The sequence below is a fragment of the Oncorhynchus masou genome, chromosome 32 (assembly GCF_036934945.1).
Source record: "Oncorhynchus masou masou isolate Uvic2021 chromosome 32, UVic_Omas_1.1, whole genome shotgun sequence".
In the NCBI taxonomy this organism is placed as follows: domain Eukaryota; kingdom Metazoa; phylum Chordata; class Actinopteri; order Salmoniformes; family Salmonidae; genus Oncorhynchus; species Oncorhynchus masou.
The window spans coordinates 47,500,251-47,522,341 of NC_088243.1; the positions used below are offsets into that span (position 1 = coordinate 47,500,251).

Sequence of the window (22,091 nt, forward strand, 5' to 3'; positions counted from 1 at the left end):
CATACAGTCAGGGATGGACTGGGAGTAAAAAAACAGCCCAGGACTTTGATCCAGACCAGCCCACCAGAACTGGCCCCCGTATACTCCCCCACGGCCGCCCTGCTAATGCACACACGACTAGTCCCTAATACAACCACCTAGCTGCATCACAACCATTGATCACCATTGCAGTACTACTTTAAAAAGTCTGTGGAACGCACACACAAATGCTGCACATTGTTATAAAACCTCTACAGAAAACACACTGAATTTGTCATGATTAAACTACCTCACATCACATGAAGCCTTGAGTGAAAAAGAGATGCTAAAATATCCACAATACTCACTGAGACATAGAACTGTCTAACTGCTGCTCAGGGTCAGCTGGCTGGCTTTAAGTCATGGGAGTACACCTTCTAAAAAACAATGGTTGAACACCTCTCCAAACATAGAACGTAACCTGTAAGAGAGCAGCACAAGCCATCATGAGTCATGATTCATCTACATCACCTGAAGCTTAGAGTGAAAAAGAGATGCTAAAATATCCACAATACTCACTGAAACATAGAACTGTCTAACTGCTGCTCAAGGTCAGCTGGCTGGCTTTACTCTGTCAAAGTATTGGACAGCAATATCACAGACAGGAAAAAAAGACATTAGAAATGTAGGAGTAAAATAATGGTAAGTAAGCAAGTTATAGAAAATATGTCACAACAGCTGGCTTTTCTCTGCAACTCTATGGATCACCATGTCAGTATCCAGGGCCATTAGGATGTCCTTCCCGGTGGCCATCAGCATGAAGGCCTCTCGGTGTTACCCAAGTGCTCTTGATATACTTTAAGGTAGAGAAACTTCACTCACAAGCTACCTGGGTAACAGAGGGTGAGTAGAAAATACCTGGGTAACAGAGGGTGAGTAGAAACTACCTGGGTAACTGAGAGGGTGAGTAGGAACTACCTGGGTAACTGAGAGGGTGAGTAGGAACTACCTGGGTAACTGAGAGGGTGAGTAGGAACTACCTGGGTTGCTGAGAGGGTGAGTAGGAACTACCTGGGTAACAGAGGGTGAGTAGGAACTACCTGGGTAACTGAGAGGGTGAGTAGGAACTACCTGGGTAACTGAGAGGGTGAGTAGGAACTACCTGGGTAACTGAGAGGGTGGGTAGGAACTACCTGGGTAACGGAGAGGGTGAGTAGGAACTACCTGGGTTGCTGAGAGGGTGAGTAGGAACTACCTGGGTAACAGAGGGTGAGTAGAAACTACCTGGGTAACTGAGAGGGTGAGTAGGAACTACCTGGGTAACTGAGAGGGTGAGTAGGAACTACCTGGGTAACTGAGAGGGTGAGTAGGAACTACCTGGGTTGCTGAGAGGGTGAGTAGGAACTACCTGGGTAACAGAGGGTGAGTAGGAACTACCTGGGTAACTGAGAGGGTGAGTAGGAACTACCTGGGTAACTGAGAGGGTGAGTAGGAACTACCTGGGTAACTGAGAGGGTGGGTAGGAACTACCTGGGTAACTGAGAAGGTGAGTAGGAACTACCTGGATAACGGAGAGGGTGAGTAGGAACTACCTGGGTAACGGAGAGGGTGAGTAGGAACTACCTGGGTAACGGAGAGGGTGAGTAGGAACTACCTGGGTAACGGAGAGGGTGAGTAGGAACTGGTATCCAAGGCCAAGTATATGGTATGCATCAGTCAGCAGGTTGTACCGTCTCAGCATCTGCTAACAACACAGTGGAAATTCTTTGCAGCATGAGCAGCATTTATTCTTAATTTCCACCAGGTCATCCTCCACTGTCCTGGTCATGTATTCCTCCAATCCTGAACTTTTCCTGTTTTTCCACTGTACAGCGAGGCTCTGCAAATTGTCAACAGTTGCTCTTGTAACAGTATGATTAAATTGTTAAATTCTAACATAAAATGGACATTATGCCACCTCCTGGTGGATTACTGTGTTTACATTGTCTTACACACTCAGTGATAAAGGTATGGGATTCTGGGTAATCCACAGCAGAATTATGGAGAATTGCTGTGGGTGAGTTGACAATTGAATGGTCTAGGGATAGAAATGTAAAGTTGACATTAAATCATAAAACCCACATTTTACCTCGTACATTAGCAATTAATGTTTAGTAATTAATGTTGTTGGTTTAGCGTCAAATAAGCCACTCTATATGTTACACTAGCATAAAACATGGCAAGTAACAGTATAACTTTAAACAGTCCCCTCGCCCATACCCGGGCGCGAACCAGGGACCCTCTGCACACATCAACAGAGCAAGGGGAACTACTACTTCAAGGTCTCAGAGCAAGTGACGTCACCGATTGAAACGCTATTTAGCGCACACCGCTAACTAAGCTAGCCGTTTCACATCCGTTACACTAGCTAACGAATGCATCTTCTTTAGGAGTGCCATTTGTACCCTGTCGACTCTGATCATTCATCCATACTGTGTGTGTCCCATCATTGCAGGTAATTTATGACAAATATATAAAATATATGTTTTATAAACTCATGAGCACCAGCCAGCGTATTAGCCTGGTTTTGTTAGCTGAGGAAAATATGTGGTACATTCTAGGTGTATTATATTTCTTCGCAACAAGAGTGTGACAGAGTAATTTTAGTTTAATTTGATTTCTTTTGATACTAAAAAGGATGATAGTTTATTCTGATGCTGTGAATATGAGATTACACATGGAAACAATTTTTATTTATTTATTATTGTTAAATGCACTATGACTTTGAAAGACATTTCATGGAGAATTGCTGTGGGATTGCTGTTTATATCCTGGCTACTTACTCATCAGTCATCCATACTGTGTGTGTCCCATGATTGTAGTTTTGGAAATAAAATAACTATCCATCCACTACTCCTTCCTGTGTTGACTCACGGACTTGAGGGACGGGACCAGGAAGGTCACATTGGTGCTGTGACCCGGATCATCAATCAAGATTGGTGTTCCTTATTGAACTGGGAGCCGTCCTATCTTCTCAGTCTACAGGCAGCGAGAGGAAACACAGATACATCTGTCATTTGTTACCTTTTTTTCCTTTCATTTTGAGCTACTACAATGAGTTTAAACCGTATTGGTTGTTCAGATCTGCTTACACCTGTCAATGTTGGTAGGGGAAGAGGTGTGTTGAGGTCACCTATTTCTTTCCCAACTGGTAGTCCTTGTGTGTGTGTGGTGATGTCAATGTTAGTGAAATTGCAGGGGAAGTTCCTTAAGTCAGTGGGGACAATGCAGCTTCTCATGGTCATCATGTAGTCAACTCACCTAGGCCCCATGTTGTTAGCACCTCCACTCCTAACCACAAAGATGATTCAGTGCTAATAGGCCAGATGAGTACCATAGTCCAACAGGTAATGCTATCAGCTAGCTGCTGTCCTATCTTGCACTTCAGCTCCAGTAGCCCAACAGGAGCTACAGCCACAAGCCAAAGTGAACCAAGACAGAGACCTGACCCTCCAGTTAGCCAAGTTCTAGACTTCTCCCAAGTCCAAGTAGTGACCCAAAGAAAAGTCTAGGAACCACCTTCCTTTAGAGGGGGGAGATCAGACACAATTACCTTTGATGAATGGGAAGAGGCCATGAAAAACTATATTTAAAAGGAGCACATGAAAATAGAGGAGCAAGCCGAACAGATTCTCATCCATCTCAAGGGAAGAGCAAAAGATGTAGTCAAAATCGGAATCAAGAACAGTGACACTGACATTCTAGCTAACCCAGATGCCATCTATAGTGTCCTCAGGAAGCATTTTAGCTGCAGTCAATACTCATATATCCCACTTCAAGATTTTTATGAATAATGGCTAAGACTGAACTGTGCAGCAGACACTGCTACAGAAGGCCTGAAGGAACAGGGTAAGGCAAATGAAGATCTTCGCACAGACATCACACGCATGTTCATCAGGAACTGCCCAAGCAACGAACTAGTCTTCACGTTCAGAGCCATAACAATTGACCAGTGGTCTGCACCTGAAGTACAAGATGTGTTAAACGACTACCATGCAGAGATGAGCTTCAAAGCCACCGCAGAAGTACACAGAGAAACGTGAGAAAATCACAGTGAACAGAGTCGAGGTTAGTTCCACTTCAGTCCCAGATATACAGGAGCCACAGCAACCTAAGAGCTCAGATCACTGCTCTAGAGAGAGTAATTGATATGCTAGAGAAGGTATTGCTGTGGGGCCTTAGACCAGCTCAAATCTCGGGGAAACGGACTGCTAGTAATCTACCCAAGATTGAAGGCCTGAATGCCACACCTTGTTCTGTGTGCAAAGATTGCACTTACTCTGCTCTCACTCATTGCCGTGAGAATAGACTGTGTTCAGTGTCATTCAGCTCACCATTCTAGATGCAACTTTCCAAAGACGAAAATTGATCATGAGAGTAAACCTCCCAACACCACTACTGATGATATGGAAGATTGTGAGTCCCTATACAAGCTTTACAGCGATAGTATCCCTGACAACAAAACTGTAATTTTTCAAATAACACAGAGAATTCCAAGAACTGACAGTTTATTTTACACACCTGTCTCTATTGAAAATGGCCCTACACTAAAAGCAATGATTGACAGTGGGTCAATGGCATGCACTCTGAGTAAGGGAGCCGAAGTAAGCGTTTTTACATTCCACTCCGGACATGAAAATATATTTGGCTGATGATGTTGTTATTGTTAGCTGTGGTGGTCATCAGGTTACCCATAAAGTAATGTATGATCTTGACTTCGCAGTTTGCAGATGTAAAATCATAATCCCTGCAACCTAAGTGTAAGGAAACTTCCGACTTCAACTGTATATATTCTTTTATTTATTTTTTGTGTGAATTTTACCCCCTTTTCGTGGTATCCAATTGTTATCCAATCTTGTCTCATCGCTACATCTCCCGTACGGGCACGGGATAGACAAAGGTTGAAAGTCATGCGTCATCCGATACACAACCCAACCAAGCCGCACTGCTTCTTAACACAGCGCGCATCCTACCCGGAAGCCAGCCGCACCAATGTGTCTGAGGAAACACTGTGCACCTGGCAACCTTGGTTAGCGTGCACTGCGTCCGGCCCGCCACAGGAGTCACTGGTGCGCGATAAGGCAAGGATATCCCTACCGGTGGTTAGAGCGTTGGACTAGTAACCGAAAGGTTGCAAGTTCAAATCCCCGAGCTGACAAGGTACAAATCTGTCATTCTGCCCCTGAACAGGCAGTTAACCCACTGTTCCTAGGCAGTCATTGAAAATAAGAATTAATTCTTAACTGACTTTATATATCCCCTGCCAACCTGTACCTCCCTGTGAAGGGAGGCCTTCCTGAGGTGTGAGCCTTGTCTGAGAGCAAATTGGAACAGAAAGGGGTAGAACTTGTACAGAAGGTAAATTTATGTAATTTTTTAAATTGATGATATTAACAAGCTGGGGAATACATAACCCATTTAACAACTCATCTATGGACTTCACAAGTATAGACAACTGAAAAACTTGATTTGAGTTCTATGTTGTCATTGATGTGGATACTAACCCATACACTCTTGTATTCTGAAGAAATGGAAAGATACATTTGTTAACAGTATAATGTTATAAGGAGATAAACTTAATGGTATAAGGATGTTAAAAAAAAGGTTTTAACACTTACCTCATAGGAATGTTTTGTCTTGGTGTACTCTCTGTACTCTCAGGTTTCTCTTTGAGTCCTTGCCACAAAGACTGGATCACTGAGTCACATAGGTGATCACTGAGAGGTGGAGCCTTTGCCCACTTTACCACAGGGTCTGTGGTGAAGTAACCAAAGGCACCACCACTCAGATCATAAAATGTGTTCTGAGCCACAGGTGCCCACGAAGAGGCACTCCGGGCTGCTAAATGAAAATAAACTGGGAAGTTCTGATGCGCTTAGTTCTAGCAAGTGAACTGAACTCTAAAATGAATACACAAACACTGATAAACATTTGTATTGGTTTTCTTAAAAAAAAAAAACAATGGACAAGACAATAGTCTGTAGACTATGGGCTATTCATGTTAAATTAGCAACAGGTTGGATCGGGGGTTTGCGTAAAAAAACGGAATATACACATAATCCATATTATGACCACTTTATGCACTCTAATATGACCACTCTATGCAAGTCAAACACATTCAGTCTCAGTAGCAAGTTGACAGAAGTTTGCTAGGACGGGTTGGTGTCACATCACACGGGTAGCTAAATTGTATTTTTTCTTTGGTTACGAGTTAGTGAACGCGAAGGAAATCTGCCCGTCCGCAGCGTGCTGTCATCCTGGCGCGCTGCTAATTTATGTGATAGCGGCTCTGAAAACATTTTGCGGTTTGACGCTGAAAATAATGCTGCTCAGTGCTAGGCTTGAATGTACAACGACCCAGGGTAGCTTAAAGGAACAGTTGCAATCGCTACGTTCTGACTTTACCATCTTCCACGGAGCCTGAAAGAACCGGAGAACGCAAAACGGAAGTGCGCATTTTGGAACATAGGTATGTCGTGAACAACAATAGCGCGATCAGCGATTCGCCTTCAAAATAAAAGTCTCAATTGAAACTATTACAAACGGGAAAAAGTATCAAATGTTATTTCTTGCTGTTAAAGACCCGTAATAAAAACTACGACACTAATATTTGTGAAACATCTTTACAGTTGTATTCTCTGAGTAAGCTGATACCCCATTTCATGGACCCAAAATCAGCTGTACATTACAATATGAATGTCCAATACGCACAATAGGCTGAATAGTGAGGTGATTTCGCACAGTTCAAGTTCCGAAATAAGAGCTGCAAGGCTAATATTTGTGTAATTTGTCTAGAGTCTATTGATGCACCGTTGCGTCAATCTAAGTAACATAACAAAAAAATCCCCATCAAAATCTCTCAATTTAATCTAGAGACGTCTCAATCCGCCTATGGCAACCTTCCGCATCTGCGGTGGAAGGTGGCCGAGCAACTATGGTGTTTGTCAGATCATGAGACATCCTTCTCACGAAAACATCTGTCGCGTCCGAACGGTTTGGCCTACAAACTAATATGACCGCTCTATGGAAAATGAGACTCATGAACACAACTCCTCTGAAGGTAAACTGTACCGGTTTAAATAATTTATGGAAGTATGGAGGTAGTTTTGTGCCTACCCAAAAAGGGGTTAAATATGTGTAAAAAAAAAAAACACTATATATATTTCCTGAGTTTTGTTATATCTCCTAGATATAGGACAGACACAGAAACCTTATTCCTTATGAACAATTTTTTACTGTCTTTTTTGACGTTTATGAATGTGTTATTCCGTGCGTTTCTATGGACTATAGTAGTAAAGGCCAAATTCAATATTTTATCAAATATTTTTTTTAAATATTTTTTTATACCTAAAGGGGTCCTACATTTCAAAATCAAATAGATACATGATCCATCGCCTCCTGAGTGGCGCAGTGTGCTACTAGAGATCCTAAGTTCGATTCCAGGCTCTGTCGAAGCCGGCTGTGACCGGGAGACCCATAGGGCGGTGCAGAATTAGCCCAGCGTCATCCGGGTTAGGGGTGAGTTTGGCCTGCAGGGATGCCCTTGTCCCATCACGCACTTGCGACTCCTGTGGCGGCCAGGCGCAGTGCATGCTGACACAGTAGCCAGGTGCACAGTGTTTCTTCCGACACATTGGTGCAGCTGGCTTCCGGGTTAAGTGGGTATTGTGTCAAGAAGCAGTGTGGCTTGGTTGGGTTGGGTTGTGTTTCGAGAGGGCGCACGGCTCTCGACCTTCGCCTCTCCCTAGTGCGTACGGGAGTTGCAGCAATGGGACAAGACTGTAACTACCAATTGGATAACACGAAATTGGGGAGAAAACAGGTTAAAAAACTAAAATAAATAGAAAAGATACATGATCCATTGTATGACCATCTTAAAACAATTCCATATGTCAGTTTAAGGTCCTCAAATCTGGGGATTATCATGTGGTAACTCTCCTAGCAGTTGTTAGGCCCGATGTGGAGTTATCACATGATAAATCCTGGGTTTTCATGCCTTATTGCTTAAACAAATCTTGTTTTAGCCTTATCTAGTACAATTGTGGCTTGATTTCACTATTTTTATCGGTTTGCATTCGTTTCAATGTGGGACTTTTATTTGGAAGCCGAATCGCAGATACCACTATTGTTTCTCACAACACACACGTCAACATTAACATCGAGTTGAGGAATTTTGTTTCATCATCATGAGCATCCTGGACCAAATACATAGACAGATTGCTCACCGGTTACATTTTCCATAGGAAGACTAGGTACTGTAAGTCGTTCTCCCTAAAGTGTTTGACATTGCACCAATAGCTAGAGTGGTAAATTGGTACGAGGTTGTGGTTTGTTGTTGTTTTTATGCGCAGCAAGCTTGGCCTGATCAGCTGTGGCCATTCGTGCAGTTGTGTAGCTAGCTAACTGAGCGTAAATTAACGTTACCTTTTCATATCATTGTCATCCATTTAATATTTTGAGTAAGCATCATAATTTACTCGTGAATGACACCGTAGCTAGTATCTGCGAAAGTGATCAGCAGTGTATGTGAATTGGTAACTTGTGTAGTTAGCGTCAACTACTGAAGCAGACCCTGTCTGCATGAAATGGACTAAGCTAGCAACCCGGTCTAGTCGAAATATTGTTTTCGTTTAGACCGGGTTGAATATGACTATTGAGTCTTCAAGTTGATAAAATGCATATGATATTTACAGCTCACGCTTCACCAGGATCCATTGTGCTGGTTTGTGAAAGTATATTGACAAGATTATCATGTATCTTGCTGCTGCTAGCTAGCTAGCTAGCGGGAAATGACAAAACACCCAAATAGGCTATACAGATCTTTTGTTAATTGTATAGACGGCCTGGTTAATAGTCAAAGAGCTATCCCACTTTGGAGTCCCTATTGCTAATTGCTGCCACATTGACATGTTCATTTCTGTTGGACAGATAGTGATTTCAGATATAGGCTCCCGAATGTCACAGCGGTCTAAGGCACTGCAACTCAGTGGTAGAGGCGTCACTCCAGACCCTAGTTCGATTCCAGGCTGTATCACTGTGATTGGTAGTCCTATAGGGTGGCGCACAATTGCCCCAGCGTCGTTAGGGTTTGGCCGAGGTAGGCCACATTGTAAATAAGAATTTGCTCTTTAACTGACTTGCCTACTTAAATAAAGGTAAAATAATACAATCCCGAAAGGACAATGTAGTGCCAGACCATGTCACCTGGAATTTTTGATTTATTTACTGGCCATTTGAAAAATGTAAAGACCCATATGCATTGGGGAGTCCACCCACGTTGCTCAGAATGACATAAATCATATTTAGATTATGGTAATTAATTTTAACAGAACACGCAACTCCTGTTATGAAGCAGCCAATAAACTTAATTTTCAAACATTTGACAAAATGCAATTCAGGGGAAAACTCCATCCTAAACATTGCACCTGGTGAGAGTTGTTTAATATGTGACAGACAAGAAAATCTCATTTAGAAACGTAGAAAGAGGGGGAATCTAAAGATGCAACAACTAGGATGGGCTGTCAATATGACAAGGATTGTGCCTTTGGCTTTTGGACAGTGAAAGAAATGTGATGAAAACCAATAGAACAAGGGAGGTATGGCATATGAGGAGTAAATAGAAATACATTTGCCAAAACAATATCATTACTCCTGTCTATACATAAATATTTCACCAGAAAGCATGACTTGGCCACAGAGGAGTCAATTTTTATTTTATATAGCTGTGGATTGTTTCATATCATGCCAATTTGTGAAGCCCACAATTTGGGCAGAGCGCATGGCAATAGGCCTAGCTGATTGAGTTTCAGCTGTCAGTGAAAAGCATAATGTCTTGAGTATTCTTTAAAATCTTGAGACAAGAAGGAGGGGAGTTTGATGAAAATATAGGCTAGTCTCTCTCCAGAATGGCTCGGCTGTCCAATCAATCAATCAAATTGATTTATAAATCTTTTTTTATATCAGCCATTGTCTCAAAGTGCTATAGAGAAACTCAGCTGAAAACCCCAAACAGCAAGCAATGCAGATGTAGAAGCACGGTGGCTAGGAAAAACTCCCTAGAAAGGCAGGAACCTAGGAAAAAACCTAGAGAGGAGCCAGGCTCTGAGGGGTGGCCAGTCCTCTTCTGGCTGTGCCGGGTGGAGATTATAACAGTACATGGCCAAGATGTTCAAACGTTCATAAATGACCAGCAGGGTCAAACAATAATAATAATCACAGTGGTTGTAGAGGGTGCAACAGGTCAGCACCTCAGGAGTAAATGTCAGTTGGTTTTTCATAGCCGAGCATTCAGAGTTGGAGACAGCAGGTGTGGTAGAGAGGGCAATTCGAAAACAGCAGGTCCAGGACAATGTAGTAGAGGTTGACCGATTAATCGGAATGGCCGATTAATTAGGGCCGATTTCAAGTTTTCATAACAATCGGAAATCGGTATTTTTGGGCGCTGTTTTTTAAAATATATATATATTTTTTAACACCTTTATTTAATCTTTATTTAACTAGGCAAGTCAGTTAAGAACACATTCTTAGTTTCAATGACGGCCTAGGAACGGTGGGTTAACTGCTTCGTTCAGGGTCAGAAAGACAGATTTTCACCTTGTCAGCTCGGGGGATCCAACCTTACAGTTAACTAGTCCTAAGCAATAACGACCTGCCTCTCTCTCGTTGCACTCCACAAGGAGACTGCCTGTTCCACAAATGCAGTAAGCCAAGGTAAGTTGCTAGCTAGCATTAAACTTATCTCATAAAAAATAATCAATCATAAATCACTAGTTAACTACACATGGTTGATGATATTACTAGATATTATCTAGCGCGTCCTGTGTTGCATATAATCTGACTGAGCATACAAGTATTTAAGTATCTGACTGAGCGGTGGTAGTTAGAAGCAGGCGCGTAAACATTCATTCAAACAGCACTTTCGTGTGTTTTGCCAGCAGCTCTTTGTTGTGTGTCAAGCATTGTACTGTTTATGACTTCAAACCTATCAACCGAAGTGTGACCGAAGTGAAATGGCTGGCTAGTTAGCGTGCACTAATAGCGTTTCAAACTTCACTCGCTCTGAGCCTTGGGGTGGTTGTTTCCCTTGCTCTGTATGGGTAACGCTGCTTCTGTGAGGTGGCTGTTGTCGTTGTGTTGCTGGTTCGAGCCCAGGGAGGAGCGAGGAGAGGGACGGAAGCTATACTGTTACACTGGCAATACTAAAGTTCCTATAAGAACATCCAATAGTGAAAGGTTAATGAAATACAAATGGTATAGAGGGAAATAGTCCTATAATGACTGCAACCTAAAACTTCTTACCTGGGAATATTGAAGATTTATGTTAAAAGGAACCACCAGCTTTCATATGTTCTCATGTTCTGAGCAAGGAACTGAAACGTTAGATTTCTTACATAGCACATATTGCACTTTTACGTTCTTCTCCAACACTTTGTTTTTGCATTATTTAAAACAAATTGAACATGTTACATTATCTACTTGAGGCTAATTTGATTTTATTGATGTATTATATTAAGTTAAAATAAGTGTTAATTCAGTATTTGGTCTTCCAATAATCGGTATCGGCATTGAAAAATCATAATCGGTCGACCTCTACAATGAAGCACGTCCGGTGAACAGGCCGCAGGCAGAACAGTTGAAACTGGAGCTGCAGCACAACCAGGTGGACTGGGGACAGCGGCACAAACCCGAGGGGGGCGTCAACCGGTCTCAACCCGGTCAGGAAGATCACGTCAGTGACTCAATCCACTCAAGTGACACACCCCTCCTAGGGACGGTTCAGGGGCAGAACAACAGATTTTTACCTTGTCAGCTCAGGGATTCAATCTAGCAACCTTTCAGTTACTAGTCCAATGCTCCAACCACTAGGTTACCTGCCACCCAGAAAGCCAGTGACTCAGCCCCCGTAATAGGGTTAGAGGCAGAGACAGCAAAGGCGGTTCATTGCTCCAGTGCCTTTCCGTTCACCTTCACACCCCTGGACCAGACTACACTCAATCATAGGACCTACTGAAGAGACGAGTCTTCAATAAAGACTTAAAGGTCGAGACAGAGTCTGCGTCTCTCACATGGGTTGGCAGACCATTCCATGAAAATGAAGCTCTATAGGAGAAAGCCCTGCCTCCAGCTGTTTGCTTAGAAATTCTAGGGACAATAGGGAGGGCTGCGTCTTGTGACCGTAGTGTAGGTATGTACTGTAGGACCAAATCAGAAAGATTGGTAGGAGCAAGCCCATGTAATGCTTTGTAGGTTAGCAGTAAAATCTTGAAATCAGCCCTAGCCTTAACAGGAAGCCAATGTAGAGAGGCTAGCACTGGAGTAATATGATAAAAGAAAATGCAAATTATTTCCCATTCATTGTGTGAATTGTGTTCCCTTTTTTATTTTTTATTTTTATTAGTTCCCTATGAGAAATATCATCGGTACTAAACAAATGGAATGGGAAAAGGAGTAGCTCAAGTAAAGACATAGAATGGGAGGCGGACAGGCTGAGTAAAGAGAGAAATGCAATTGAAAGAACCTGAATTTTCCTTATATTTTTTTACAGTTTTTATTTGTCGGCTTTATGTATTTTGACTTATTTGAAGATTGAAGTTTATAGGTCTACTGCTGCATTGGCCTATAGGCTTTGAGTTCCATGCGCTCATTTCTTTAGTCGCCAATGGATCACAGTTTATTATTGTGTCCATATGGCAGAGGCTGGTGCTCTCGCATTAGTTTAATTTGAACTTTTAGAATTTTATCATTTTATTTCAGATTTTTATCATTAACCTCTTTGGGCTGGGGGCAGTATTGAGTAGCTTGGATGAATAAGGTACCCAGAGTAAACTGCCTGCTACTCAGGCCCAGAAGCTAAGAAGTGCATTTTATTAGTAGATTTGGATAGAAAACACTCTGAAGCTTCTAAAACTGTTTGAATGATGTCTGTGAGTAGGCAAATGGCAGGCAAAAACCTGAGAAAAAAATCCAAACAGGAAGTGGAACATCTGAGGTTTGTAGTTTTTCAAGTGATTGCCTATCCAATATACAGTGTACATTTGGTCTGATTGCACTTCCTAAGGCTTCCACTAGATGTCAACAGTCTTTAGAACCTTGTTTCAAGCTTCTGCTATGAAGGGGGAGCGAATAAGAGCTGTTTGAATCAGGGGTCTGGCAGAATGTTATGAGTTCAGTCACCCGCGCGGCCGTGAGAGCGAGCTCCGTTCCTTTTAATTTCTGAAGACAAAGGAATTGTCAGATTGGAATATTATTGAAGATTTTTGATAAAAACATCCTAAAGATTGATTCTATACATCTTTTGATATGTTTCTGCAAACTGTAATGGAACTGTTTTGACTTTTCGTCTGGACTAAATGCCTGCGCCTTGTGAATTTGTGAACTAAACGCGCAAACAAAAAGGAGGTATTTGGACATAAATTATGAACTTTATCGAACAAAACAAACATTTATTGTGGAACTGGAATTCCTGGGAGTGCATTCCGATGAAGATCATCAAATGTAAGTGAATATTTATCATGCTATTTCTGACTTCTGTTGAGTCCACAACATGGCGGGTATCTGTATGGCTTGTTTTGGTGGCTGAACGCTGTACTCAGATCATTCCATGGTGTGCTTTCGCTGTAAAGCTTTTTTGAAATCTGACACAGTGGTTGCATTAAGGAGAAGTATATCTTTAATTATATGCATAACACTTGTATTTTCATCAACATTTATGAAGAGTATTTCTGTAAATTGATATGGCTCTCTGCAAAATCACAGGATGCTTTGGAGGCAAAACATTACTGAACAAAACGCGCCAATGTAAACTGAGATTTTTGGATATAAATATGAACTTTATCGAACAAAACATACATGTATTGTGCAACATGAAGTCCTATGAGTGCCATCTAATGAAGACCATCAAAGGTTAGTGATTCATTTTATCTCTTTCTGCTTCTGTGACTCCATTCTTTTGCTGGAATAATGGCTGTTTTTTTGTGACTAGGCGCTGACCTAACATAATCGCATGATATGCTTTTTGAAATCGGACACTGTGGTGGGATTAACAACAAGTGTATCTTTAAAATGGTGTATAATACTTGTATGTTTGAGGAATTTAAAATGTGTGATTTCTTTTGTTTGAATTTGGCGCCCTGCACCTTCACCGGCTGTTGTCATATCGATCCCGTTAACAGGATTTCAGCCATAAGAAGTTTTTAACCATGTGAGAATGATTTTGAGAAACAATGTTATATTGAAATTAAACTGTTCCACGAAAGTGTGCATATGAAAATCATAACTGGCATGCAGATCGGTAGAAATGATATGATAAATTGTAAGCTTCCCCAAACTTGAAACTCACGCTCCTCCTTTGAAGTCTTTATAAAATAATTGCCTCCACATTTAAATGGTGGGATTTGCCTATAGACTACTTTGAAGTAAGGTAAGACATGCCTCATAATATGTCAGGCCATTAATCATGATGGTCAAATGTATTACCATCAATGAATAAAAAGCATTATTTTGAAATGGGATTTTTTTTCTCTCAGTCATTTTTTGGGGCAACAGTTTTATCAACTTTTTTCAATATTTTTTTATCGGCCAAAAGCCAGGAATCCCAGTTTTTTTTGTGTGTGTGACTGCTCTTTTGTTGGTTTTGACCTAGCCCATGAGTGTGTCTGTGTGTAGTCTGTCTACCTAGGCAGAGGGGTGGCCTCCCTCATTAACAATGATCAGACCTAGGGCTTTCTGAGAATAGCGTGTGGTTGTGTGTGTGTCTTTATTTGCCTGGCATCAAAGAGGACAGGTGGCAGTGGAAAAGGTCTCCCTTTCTCTCTCAGTAGGGCTAGGCAGGATGTGTGGTTACCCAGGTGGTGCCACCTGGCTGCTGTAGGCATTTCCATTGGCACCAATAAAGAACCTATACTAGGAGAGTAATTGAGTTAAACTCGTGTGTTGATATGTAGCCTTTTATGGCTTTTAAGTAGATTCTACCTGAAACAATACAACAAAGACCTCTTAACCTCTCTGGCGCCGGCGTTCCGCTAGCGACCCACCTCGACAACATCCGGTGAAATTGCAGAGCGCCAAATTCAAAATACAGAAATAGCCATAATAAAGATTTTTTTTAAATACAAGTGTTATACATCGGCTTAAAGATTAACTTCTTGTTAATTCTTCCGCTTTGTCAGATTTCAAAAAGGCTTTACGGCGAAAGCATACCATGCGATTATCTGAGGACAGTGATCCACTTACGAAAGCATGCGAACATTTTGCAACCAAGTAAAGGAATTACAAAAGTCAGAAATAGCGATAAAATTAATCACTTACCTTTGAAGATCTTTATATGGTTGCAGTCACAAGAGTCTCAGCTACACAATACATCTTTGTTTTGTTCGATAAAGTCCCTCTTTATATCCCAAAAACTCAGTTTTGTTGGTGCGTTTTGTTCAGTAATCCACTGGCTCAAAGGCGGTGAAAACAGCAGACGAATACATCCTAATAGTACCGGTAAAGTTCGTCGAAACATGTCAAACGATGTTTATAATTAATCCTCAGACTGTCAATTGTTTAAATAATCGATAATATTTCAACCGGATAATAGCGTATTCAATAGAAAGGAAAAACAACAAAGGGCGCTCACTCGGTCACACGCGCAAACCAACTATGCATGATTCTACAGTTCACAAGCCTGAAACAATGTCTAAAGACTGTTGACATCTAGTGGAAGCCATAGGAACTGCAATCGGGGTCCTAACCCATGAGATAATCTATAGGCATTCAATTGAAAACTAGCCACATCAAAAGAAATTCCACTTTCTGCCATATCAGTTCTGTTATACTCGCAGACATTATTTTAACAGTTTTGGAAATTTTAGAGTGTTTTCTATCCAAATCTACCATATACACATATCCTAGCTTCTAGGATAAGACACATGTCAATCAGGAGTTCCAATGGGGCTGTCCCGTTTTAGTTCTCTCATGTACTTACACAGAAAGTAATATTTGCATGATTTAGCTTATTCATTATTTGTTTGCTATCATTCATGTGACTGACCAATACTGGTTCATGCATGTGGCAGACCAATACCTCACGAGGCTTCTTCTCTACAAGTTGAGACCTTGAAACTGAGATATCATTCTCAAAACAAGGGTTTGGGCACAGTGAGGATTTCTTCCAGGTGTTCAATCAGTCACTTGCATGAACACATGGGTTATTAGAAAAGCATAAACATTTCCATCACACACCCCTTTGAGCAAGATCAAGTTATTTATTATACTTGGGATGGTGTATCAATACACTCAGTCACTACAAAGATACAGGTGTCCTTCCTATCTCAGTTGCCGGAGAGGAAGGAAACCCCTCAGGGATTTCACTATAAGGCCAATGGTGACTTTAACCCTTTAGAACCCATAGCGGCCATCAACAGCATGTCTTTACATTACTATAGCAGCCACAAACAGCCTTGTTTTACTCACAATAATATCTTTGTCAAAATCGCAAAATTAACTTGCTAACAACCTGTTGTCATATTCACGTGGCTGTTGTCATCAGCTATTACCCCGTTTCCGGTTATGCGTTCATTTGACTAAAAATTACTGCGCCAAAGCGGCTACGACTTTTCACTGTAGAAAGTGATACGGATTTGGACACGACCTTGCACTTTAAAAAAAGATGATGTCGAGGTGAGTGAACACCTACTCATGGAATAGAAACACCATAATATGAATCACGTTAATTAAGCAAGTAATAGTCTAAAGTTTGGACACACCTACAACTCATTCAATGGTTTTTCTTTATTCTTTACTATTTTCTACATTGTTGAATTGTAACGGTTTTCTGTAGGCGAAGGAGAGTCGGACCAAACTGCAGCGTGTAGATTGCGATCCATGTTTAATGAAAAAACGTAAAACACGAATCAATACAAATACTACAAAACAAAAAGAACGTAGCGAAAACCGAAACAGCCTATACTATTGTAAACTAACATAGAGACAGGAACAAGGACACTAAGGACAATCACCCACGAAACACACAAAGAATATGGCTGCCTAAATATGGTTCCCAATCAGAGACAACGATAATCACCTGACTCTGATTGAGAACCGCCTCAGGCAGCCATAGACTAACGCTAGACATCCAACAAAACCCCAAGACAAAAACACACCGCAATAACCCATGTCACACCCTGGCCTGACCGAATAAATGAAGAATAAACATAATATATTTCGACCAGGGCGTGACAGAACCCCCCCCTAAGGTGCGGACTCCCGGACGCACATCAAAACAATAGGGAGGGTCCGGGTGGGCGTCTGTCCATGGTGGCGGCTCCGGCGCGGGACGTGGAACCCACTCTATAAATGTCTTAGTCCCCCCTCCTCGCGTCCTAGGATAGTCCACCTTCACCGCCGACCATGGCCTAGTAGTCCTCACCCAGAACCCCACTGGACTGAGGGGCAGCTCGGGACAGAGGGGCAGCTCGGGACAGAGGGGCAGCTCGGGACAGAGGGGCAGCTCGGGACAGAGGGGCAGCTCGGGACAGAGGGGCAGCTCGGGACAGAGGGGTAGCTCGGGACAGAGGGGGCGGTAGGGTAGCCTAGTGGTTAGAGCGTTGGACTAGTAACCGGAAGGTTGCGAGTTCAAACCCCCGAGCTGACAAGGTACAAATCTGTCGTTCTGCCCCTGAACAGGCTGTTAACCCACTGTTCCCAGGCCGTCATTGAAAATAAGAATTTGTTCTTAACTTACTTGCCTGGTTAAATAAAGGTAAAATAAAATAAAAAAGAGGGGTAGCTCGGGACTGAGAGGAAGCCCGGCACTGAGAGGAAGCCCGGCACTGAGAGGAAGCCCAGCACTGAGAGGAAGCCCAGCACTGAGAGGAAGCCCAGCACTGAGAGGAAGCTCAGCACTGAGAGGAAGCTCAGGCAGGTAGTTGGCTCCGGCAGATCCTGGCTGGCTGGCGGATCTGGAAGAGTCTGGCAGACTGGCGGAACTGGCTACTTCATGCTGACTGGCGGCTCTGGCTGCTCCATGTAGACTGACAGCTCTGGCGGCTTCTTGCAGACTGGCAGCTCGTTGCAGACTGGCTGCTCCGGCTGCTCCATGAAGACTGACAGCTCTTGCTGCTCCATGCAGACTGACAACTCTGGCTGCTCCATGCAGACTGACAGCTCTGGCTGCGCTAAACAGGCGGGAGACTCCGGCAGCGCAGGAGAGGAGGAAGGCTCTGGCTGTGCTAAACAGGCGGGAGACTCCGGCAGCACTGTAGAGGAGGAAGGCTCTGGCTGCGCTAAACAGGCGGGAGACTCCGGCAGCGCAGGAGAGGAAGAAGGCTCGGGCAGCACTGAACAGGCGGGAGACTCCGGCAGTGCTGTAGAGGAGGAAGGCTCTGGCTGCGCTGAACAGGCGGGAGACTCCGGCAGCGCAGGAGAGGAAGAAGGCTCGGGCAGCGCTGAACAGGCGGGAGACTCCGGCAGCGCAGGAGAGTAGAAAGGCTCCGGTAGCGCTGGAGAGGCGATGCTCACTGTAGGCCTGATGCGTGGTGCTGGCACTGGTGGTACTGGGCCGAGGACACGCACAGGAAGCCTGGTGCGGTGGGCTGGTGTGTGGAGGTGGCACAGGATGGGCTAGACCGTGAAGGCGTACTGGAGATATTTAGAGCATTGTTGGCACAGGACGTGCAAGGCTAGGGATGTGCACAGGAGGCCTGGTGCGTGAGGCTGGCACCAACTTCACCAGCCGACTAACACGCACCTCAGGACGAGTATGGAGCGGTGACCCAGGTGCCATCAAATCCCTGACACGTTCCGTCGGGCGAATTCCATGCAAAAAGCACCAACACAGCAACTCCTTCATTTCTCTCTCCTCCAATTTCCCCATTAACTCCTTCACAGTCTCTGCTTCGCTCACCTCCAACACCGGCTCTGGTTCTGGTCTCCTCCTTGGCTCCTCACGATAAACAGGGAGAGTTGGCTGAGGTCTGACTCCTGACTCTGCCACACTCTCCCTGAGCCCCCCCCCCCCCCCCCCCAATACATTTTTGGGGCTGACTCTCGGGCTTCCTAGCCAACCGTGTTCCCTCGTATCGCCGGCTCCTCTCTCCGGCTGCCTCTGCTCTCCTAAGTGCCTCCATCTGTTCCCATGGGAGGCGATCTCTTTCAGACAGTATCTCCTCCCAAGTGTAACAACCCTTACCTTCCAAAACGTCTTCCCATGTCCATTCCTCCTTTCGCTGCTCCTGCTGCCGCTGCTTGTCACCACGCCGCTTGGTCCTGTTGTGGTGGGTGATTCTGTAACGACGTTCTTCTGTTGAAGGAGGAACGGACCAAAATGCAGCGTGGTGGTTACTCATGCTTATTGATGAAAAATTACTATAGACATGAAAATAACTGAAACGTACAAAAGCAACAGACGGACACGTGAAAAAACTATACAGCCTACCTGGTGAATATAAACACAGAGACAGGAACAACCACCCACGAAACACTCAAAGAATATGGCTGCCTAAATATGGTTCCCAATCAGAGACAACAATAATCACCTGACTCTGATTGAGAACTGCCTCAGGCAGCCATTGACTATGCTATACACCCCACAAAACCCCAAGACGAAACACACCACAATAAACCCATGTCACACCCTGGCCTGACCCAATAAATGAAGATAAACATAATACATTTTGACCAGGGCGTGACAGTAACACAATACATAACAATAACAAGGCTATACACAGGGGGTACTGGTACCGAGTCAATGTACGGGGTACAGGTTAATCAAGTTAATTTGTAAAGTGACCTTGTAAAGTAGTGCTGAAATGAGTAATGATGAGTAAGAAAATTACAGAAGCGCAAGTATCATACCCCCAAGACATGCTAACCTCCCCTGTTATTGTAGTGGTGATAATTTAGCATGTCTTGGGGGTATGCTAACTTTCTCACACGTCATTATTCCCCATTCATTCAGTACTGTCTGTAATTCATGAATTAAGCATCCTCATTAATCTAAGAACATAGATTAACAGCTACTCGCTACTCTTCATTGTTGCTCTTTATTTATTATTTAGTTTAGTAAAGTAAATATATTCTTATTTCTTAACTGCATTGTTGGTTAAGGGCTTGTAAGTAAGCGTTTCACTCTAAGGTGAAACCTGTTGTATTCCACGCATGTGACAAATACAATTTGATGTTTTATTCTTATTTACAATAAAAGTGACTCTGAAATCACACAATACATTAGAGTTAATTTCTATTGGGCATAAAATAATTTGGAACACAACCAAAACAAACAGCAAATGCATCCAACAAGTTTGAAGATTCACAAGATTGATGTAGTCATTGCGCACTCGGAATATGGGACCAAATACTACACTTTTGAATACTTTAATACACATATGGGAATTTGTCCCAATACTTTCGGTCGACTTAAATGAGGGGACTATTTCTAAATGGTTCACCCGAAAAGGATGAAAGATAACAAGATTAAAGTGCAGGCTATCATTGTATAATTTCAAGTCCAAAGTGCAGGAGTACAGAGCCAAAACAAAACAACCAAAAATGTGTCCCTGTCCCAATACTTTTGGAGCTCACTGTATGTGCTGTTGGTTGGAGTCAGCACTATTAAATGGGTCTGCTCTACACCAGGACTTAAATATTTTCCACTATTAATTCTGTTGAAACCGGAATTGTGGTACAATAGTACACATTAGCTCTTTTTTATTCTAGTCAGTTGGAAAGGACCCTGTAGTTATACAACCACATTTTCTAACATGGTTTTTAATCCAACACAACAACCACAGAATGTGTAGTGGTTGAACGTTTCCACTAAGTATATTTTTTTTTAAGACAGGCGTGGCCCAAAATCCATGCAGTGGTGTTGGACTTGGACCAGGTGACCTTCTAAAGAATTCCTGTTAGAAAAGTAATTGTGCATATAAATGGATAGGCCATTCGTTTAGGAGAATCAGACCTTTTTATTTGCATGCCGTTGCCTGCCATCCATTTTCTCATGTATGTTCTGCTTTGATAGCAATGATGATGAAATGGTACTAGGCTAAATGGATTCTGATAGTAAGATCTGAGCTAGTGTCTGGGCTTTAGCTCAGGGGGCTATCCGTTTTTACCACAATCAGTCACAATGTAGCATATAGGCCAATGGTGTTTTTTCTTCTGGTCTGACAAGTCATCTGTAATGTACAGCACATGTGATAACTGCTGATGTAGCCTAAAACTTTTGATTGATTGGTAGATTATCATGACCCGTATTTATTACTCTGCTCTTGTCTGTGTGTCTATAGGCCCTGGGTGGGAGATGACCAAAGAGGATGTCCTGGTGCCAGAGTCTTCAGAGGGGGACACTGACCTGGGCCGTCACAGCACGTTGTCCCACAGTGGTGTAGCGCGCCCCACCATCCACCAGGTGGCCTCGGCCCCCATGCCCACTGACTGCGGTAAGGAAACACAACATCACATGAAATTCAGATCTAAGTGTAATGAAACATTTCATTAGGCCTACACGTAAAAAAAATGTAATGCACGCACTCAAAGGCATACAAATGTCAGTCACACACACACACACACACACACACACAGGACATATATCCTTTGATTGTTAATATAATCCTTAAAACCACACTGAGCTGACAAATATGAATGGATCTATTAACACAAAATCTTTAAGTCTGACATATACTGTATATCTGAAAAATGGCTGGATTCAGCTCGCTGTGGTGATTTCGATGGTGTGTATTATACTCCCATCCAGGTGACATAAGTGGTACTACACCACCTCGTTTCATAAGTGTGCTTTGTACATTTTCATTGGCTCAGAGAGGCTCATGTGATGTCAACAGCTGTAGACAAACTTCTGTGTGAGGTAGAGTGAACTGCAAGGTACCATTGAATGAGTCTCGACCGGGGCAATCCAAACTATGTATATTGTCTGTACGGCTCTCCAGACTTCTTAAAAGGCAAAATCAAAGAACATTTTCAATAAATATGCGTGTTTGTCTGATATGGACACAAGTTGTACCAAAATAAGCATCTGGGCCTTGTGAGTTGTATGGTGTACCATTTGTCCGTGTCCGACAATGAAATTCATGGTACTATTGTTTCCAAAAAAT

The 22,091-nt window shown here is 42.9% G+C and overlaps 1 protein-coding gene across 6 annotated transcripts in view; it reads left to right on the forward strand.

Moving 5' to 3' along the window:
- Positions 1-8,137: 8,137 nt before the first annotated feature.
- LOC135526148 (CAP-Gly domain-containing linker protein 4-like) overlaps positions 8,138-22,091 on the forward strand; it is a 95,433-nt gene continuing 81,479 nt past the window's right edge. For 3 of the 6 annotated variants that reach the window (XM_064954280.1, XM_064954275.1, XM_064954279.1), the window contains exons 1-2: positions 8,138-8,249; positions 21,267-21,419. In XM_064954280.1, coding sequence (XP_064810352.1) covers positions 21,281-21,419 — 139 coding nt within the window. In that variant the 5' untranslated portion in view covers positions 8,138-8,249; positions 21,267-21,280. Of the gene's footprint in view, positions 8,255-10,673; positions 10,708-21,266; positions 21,420-22,091 lie in introns of all 6 variants that reach the window. The other 3 variants (XM_064954278.1, XM_064954276.1, XM_064954277.1) reach the window with 3 other exon arrangements.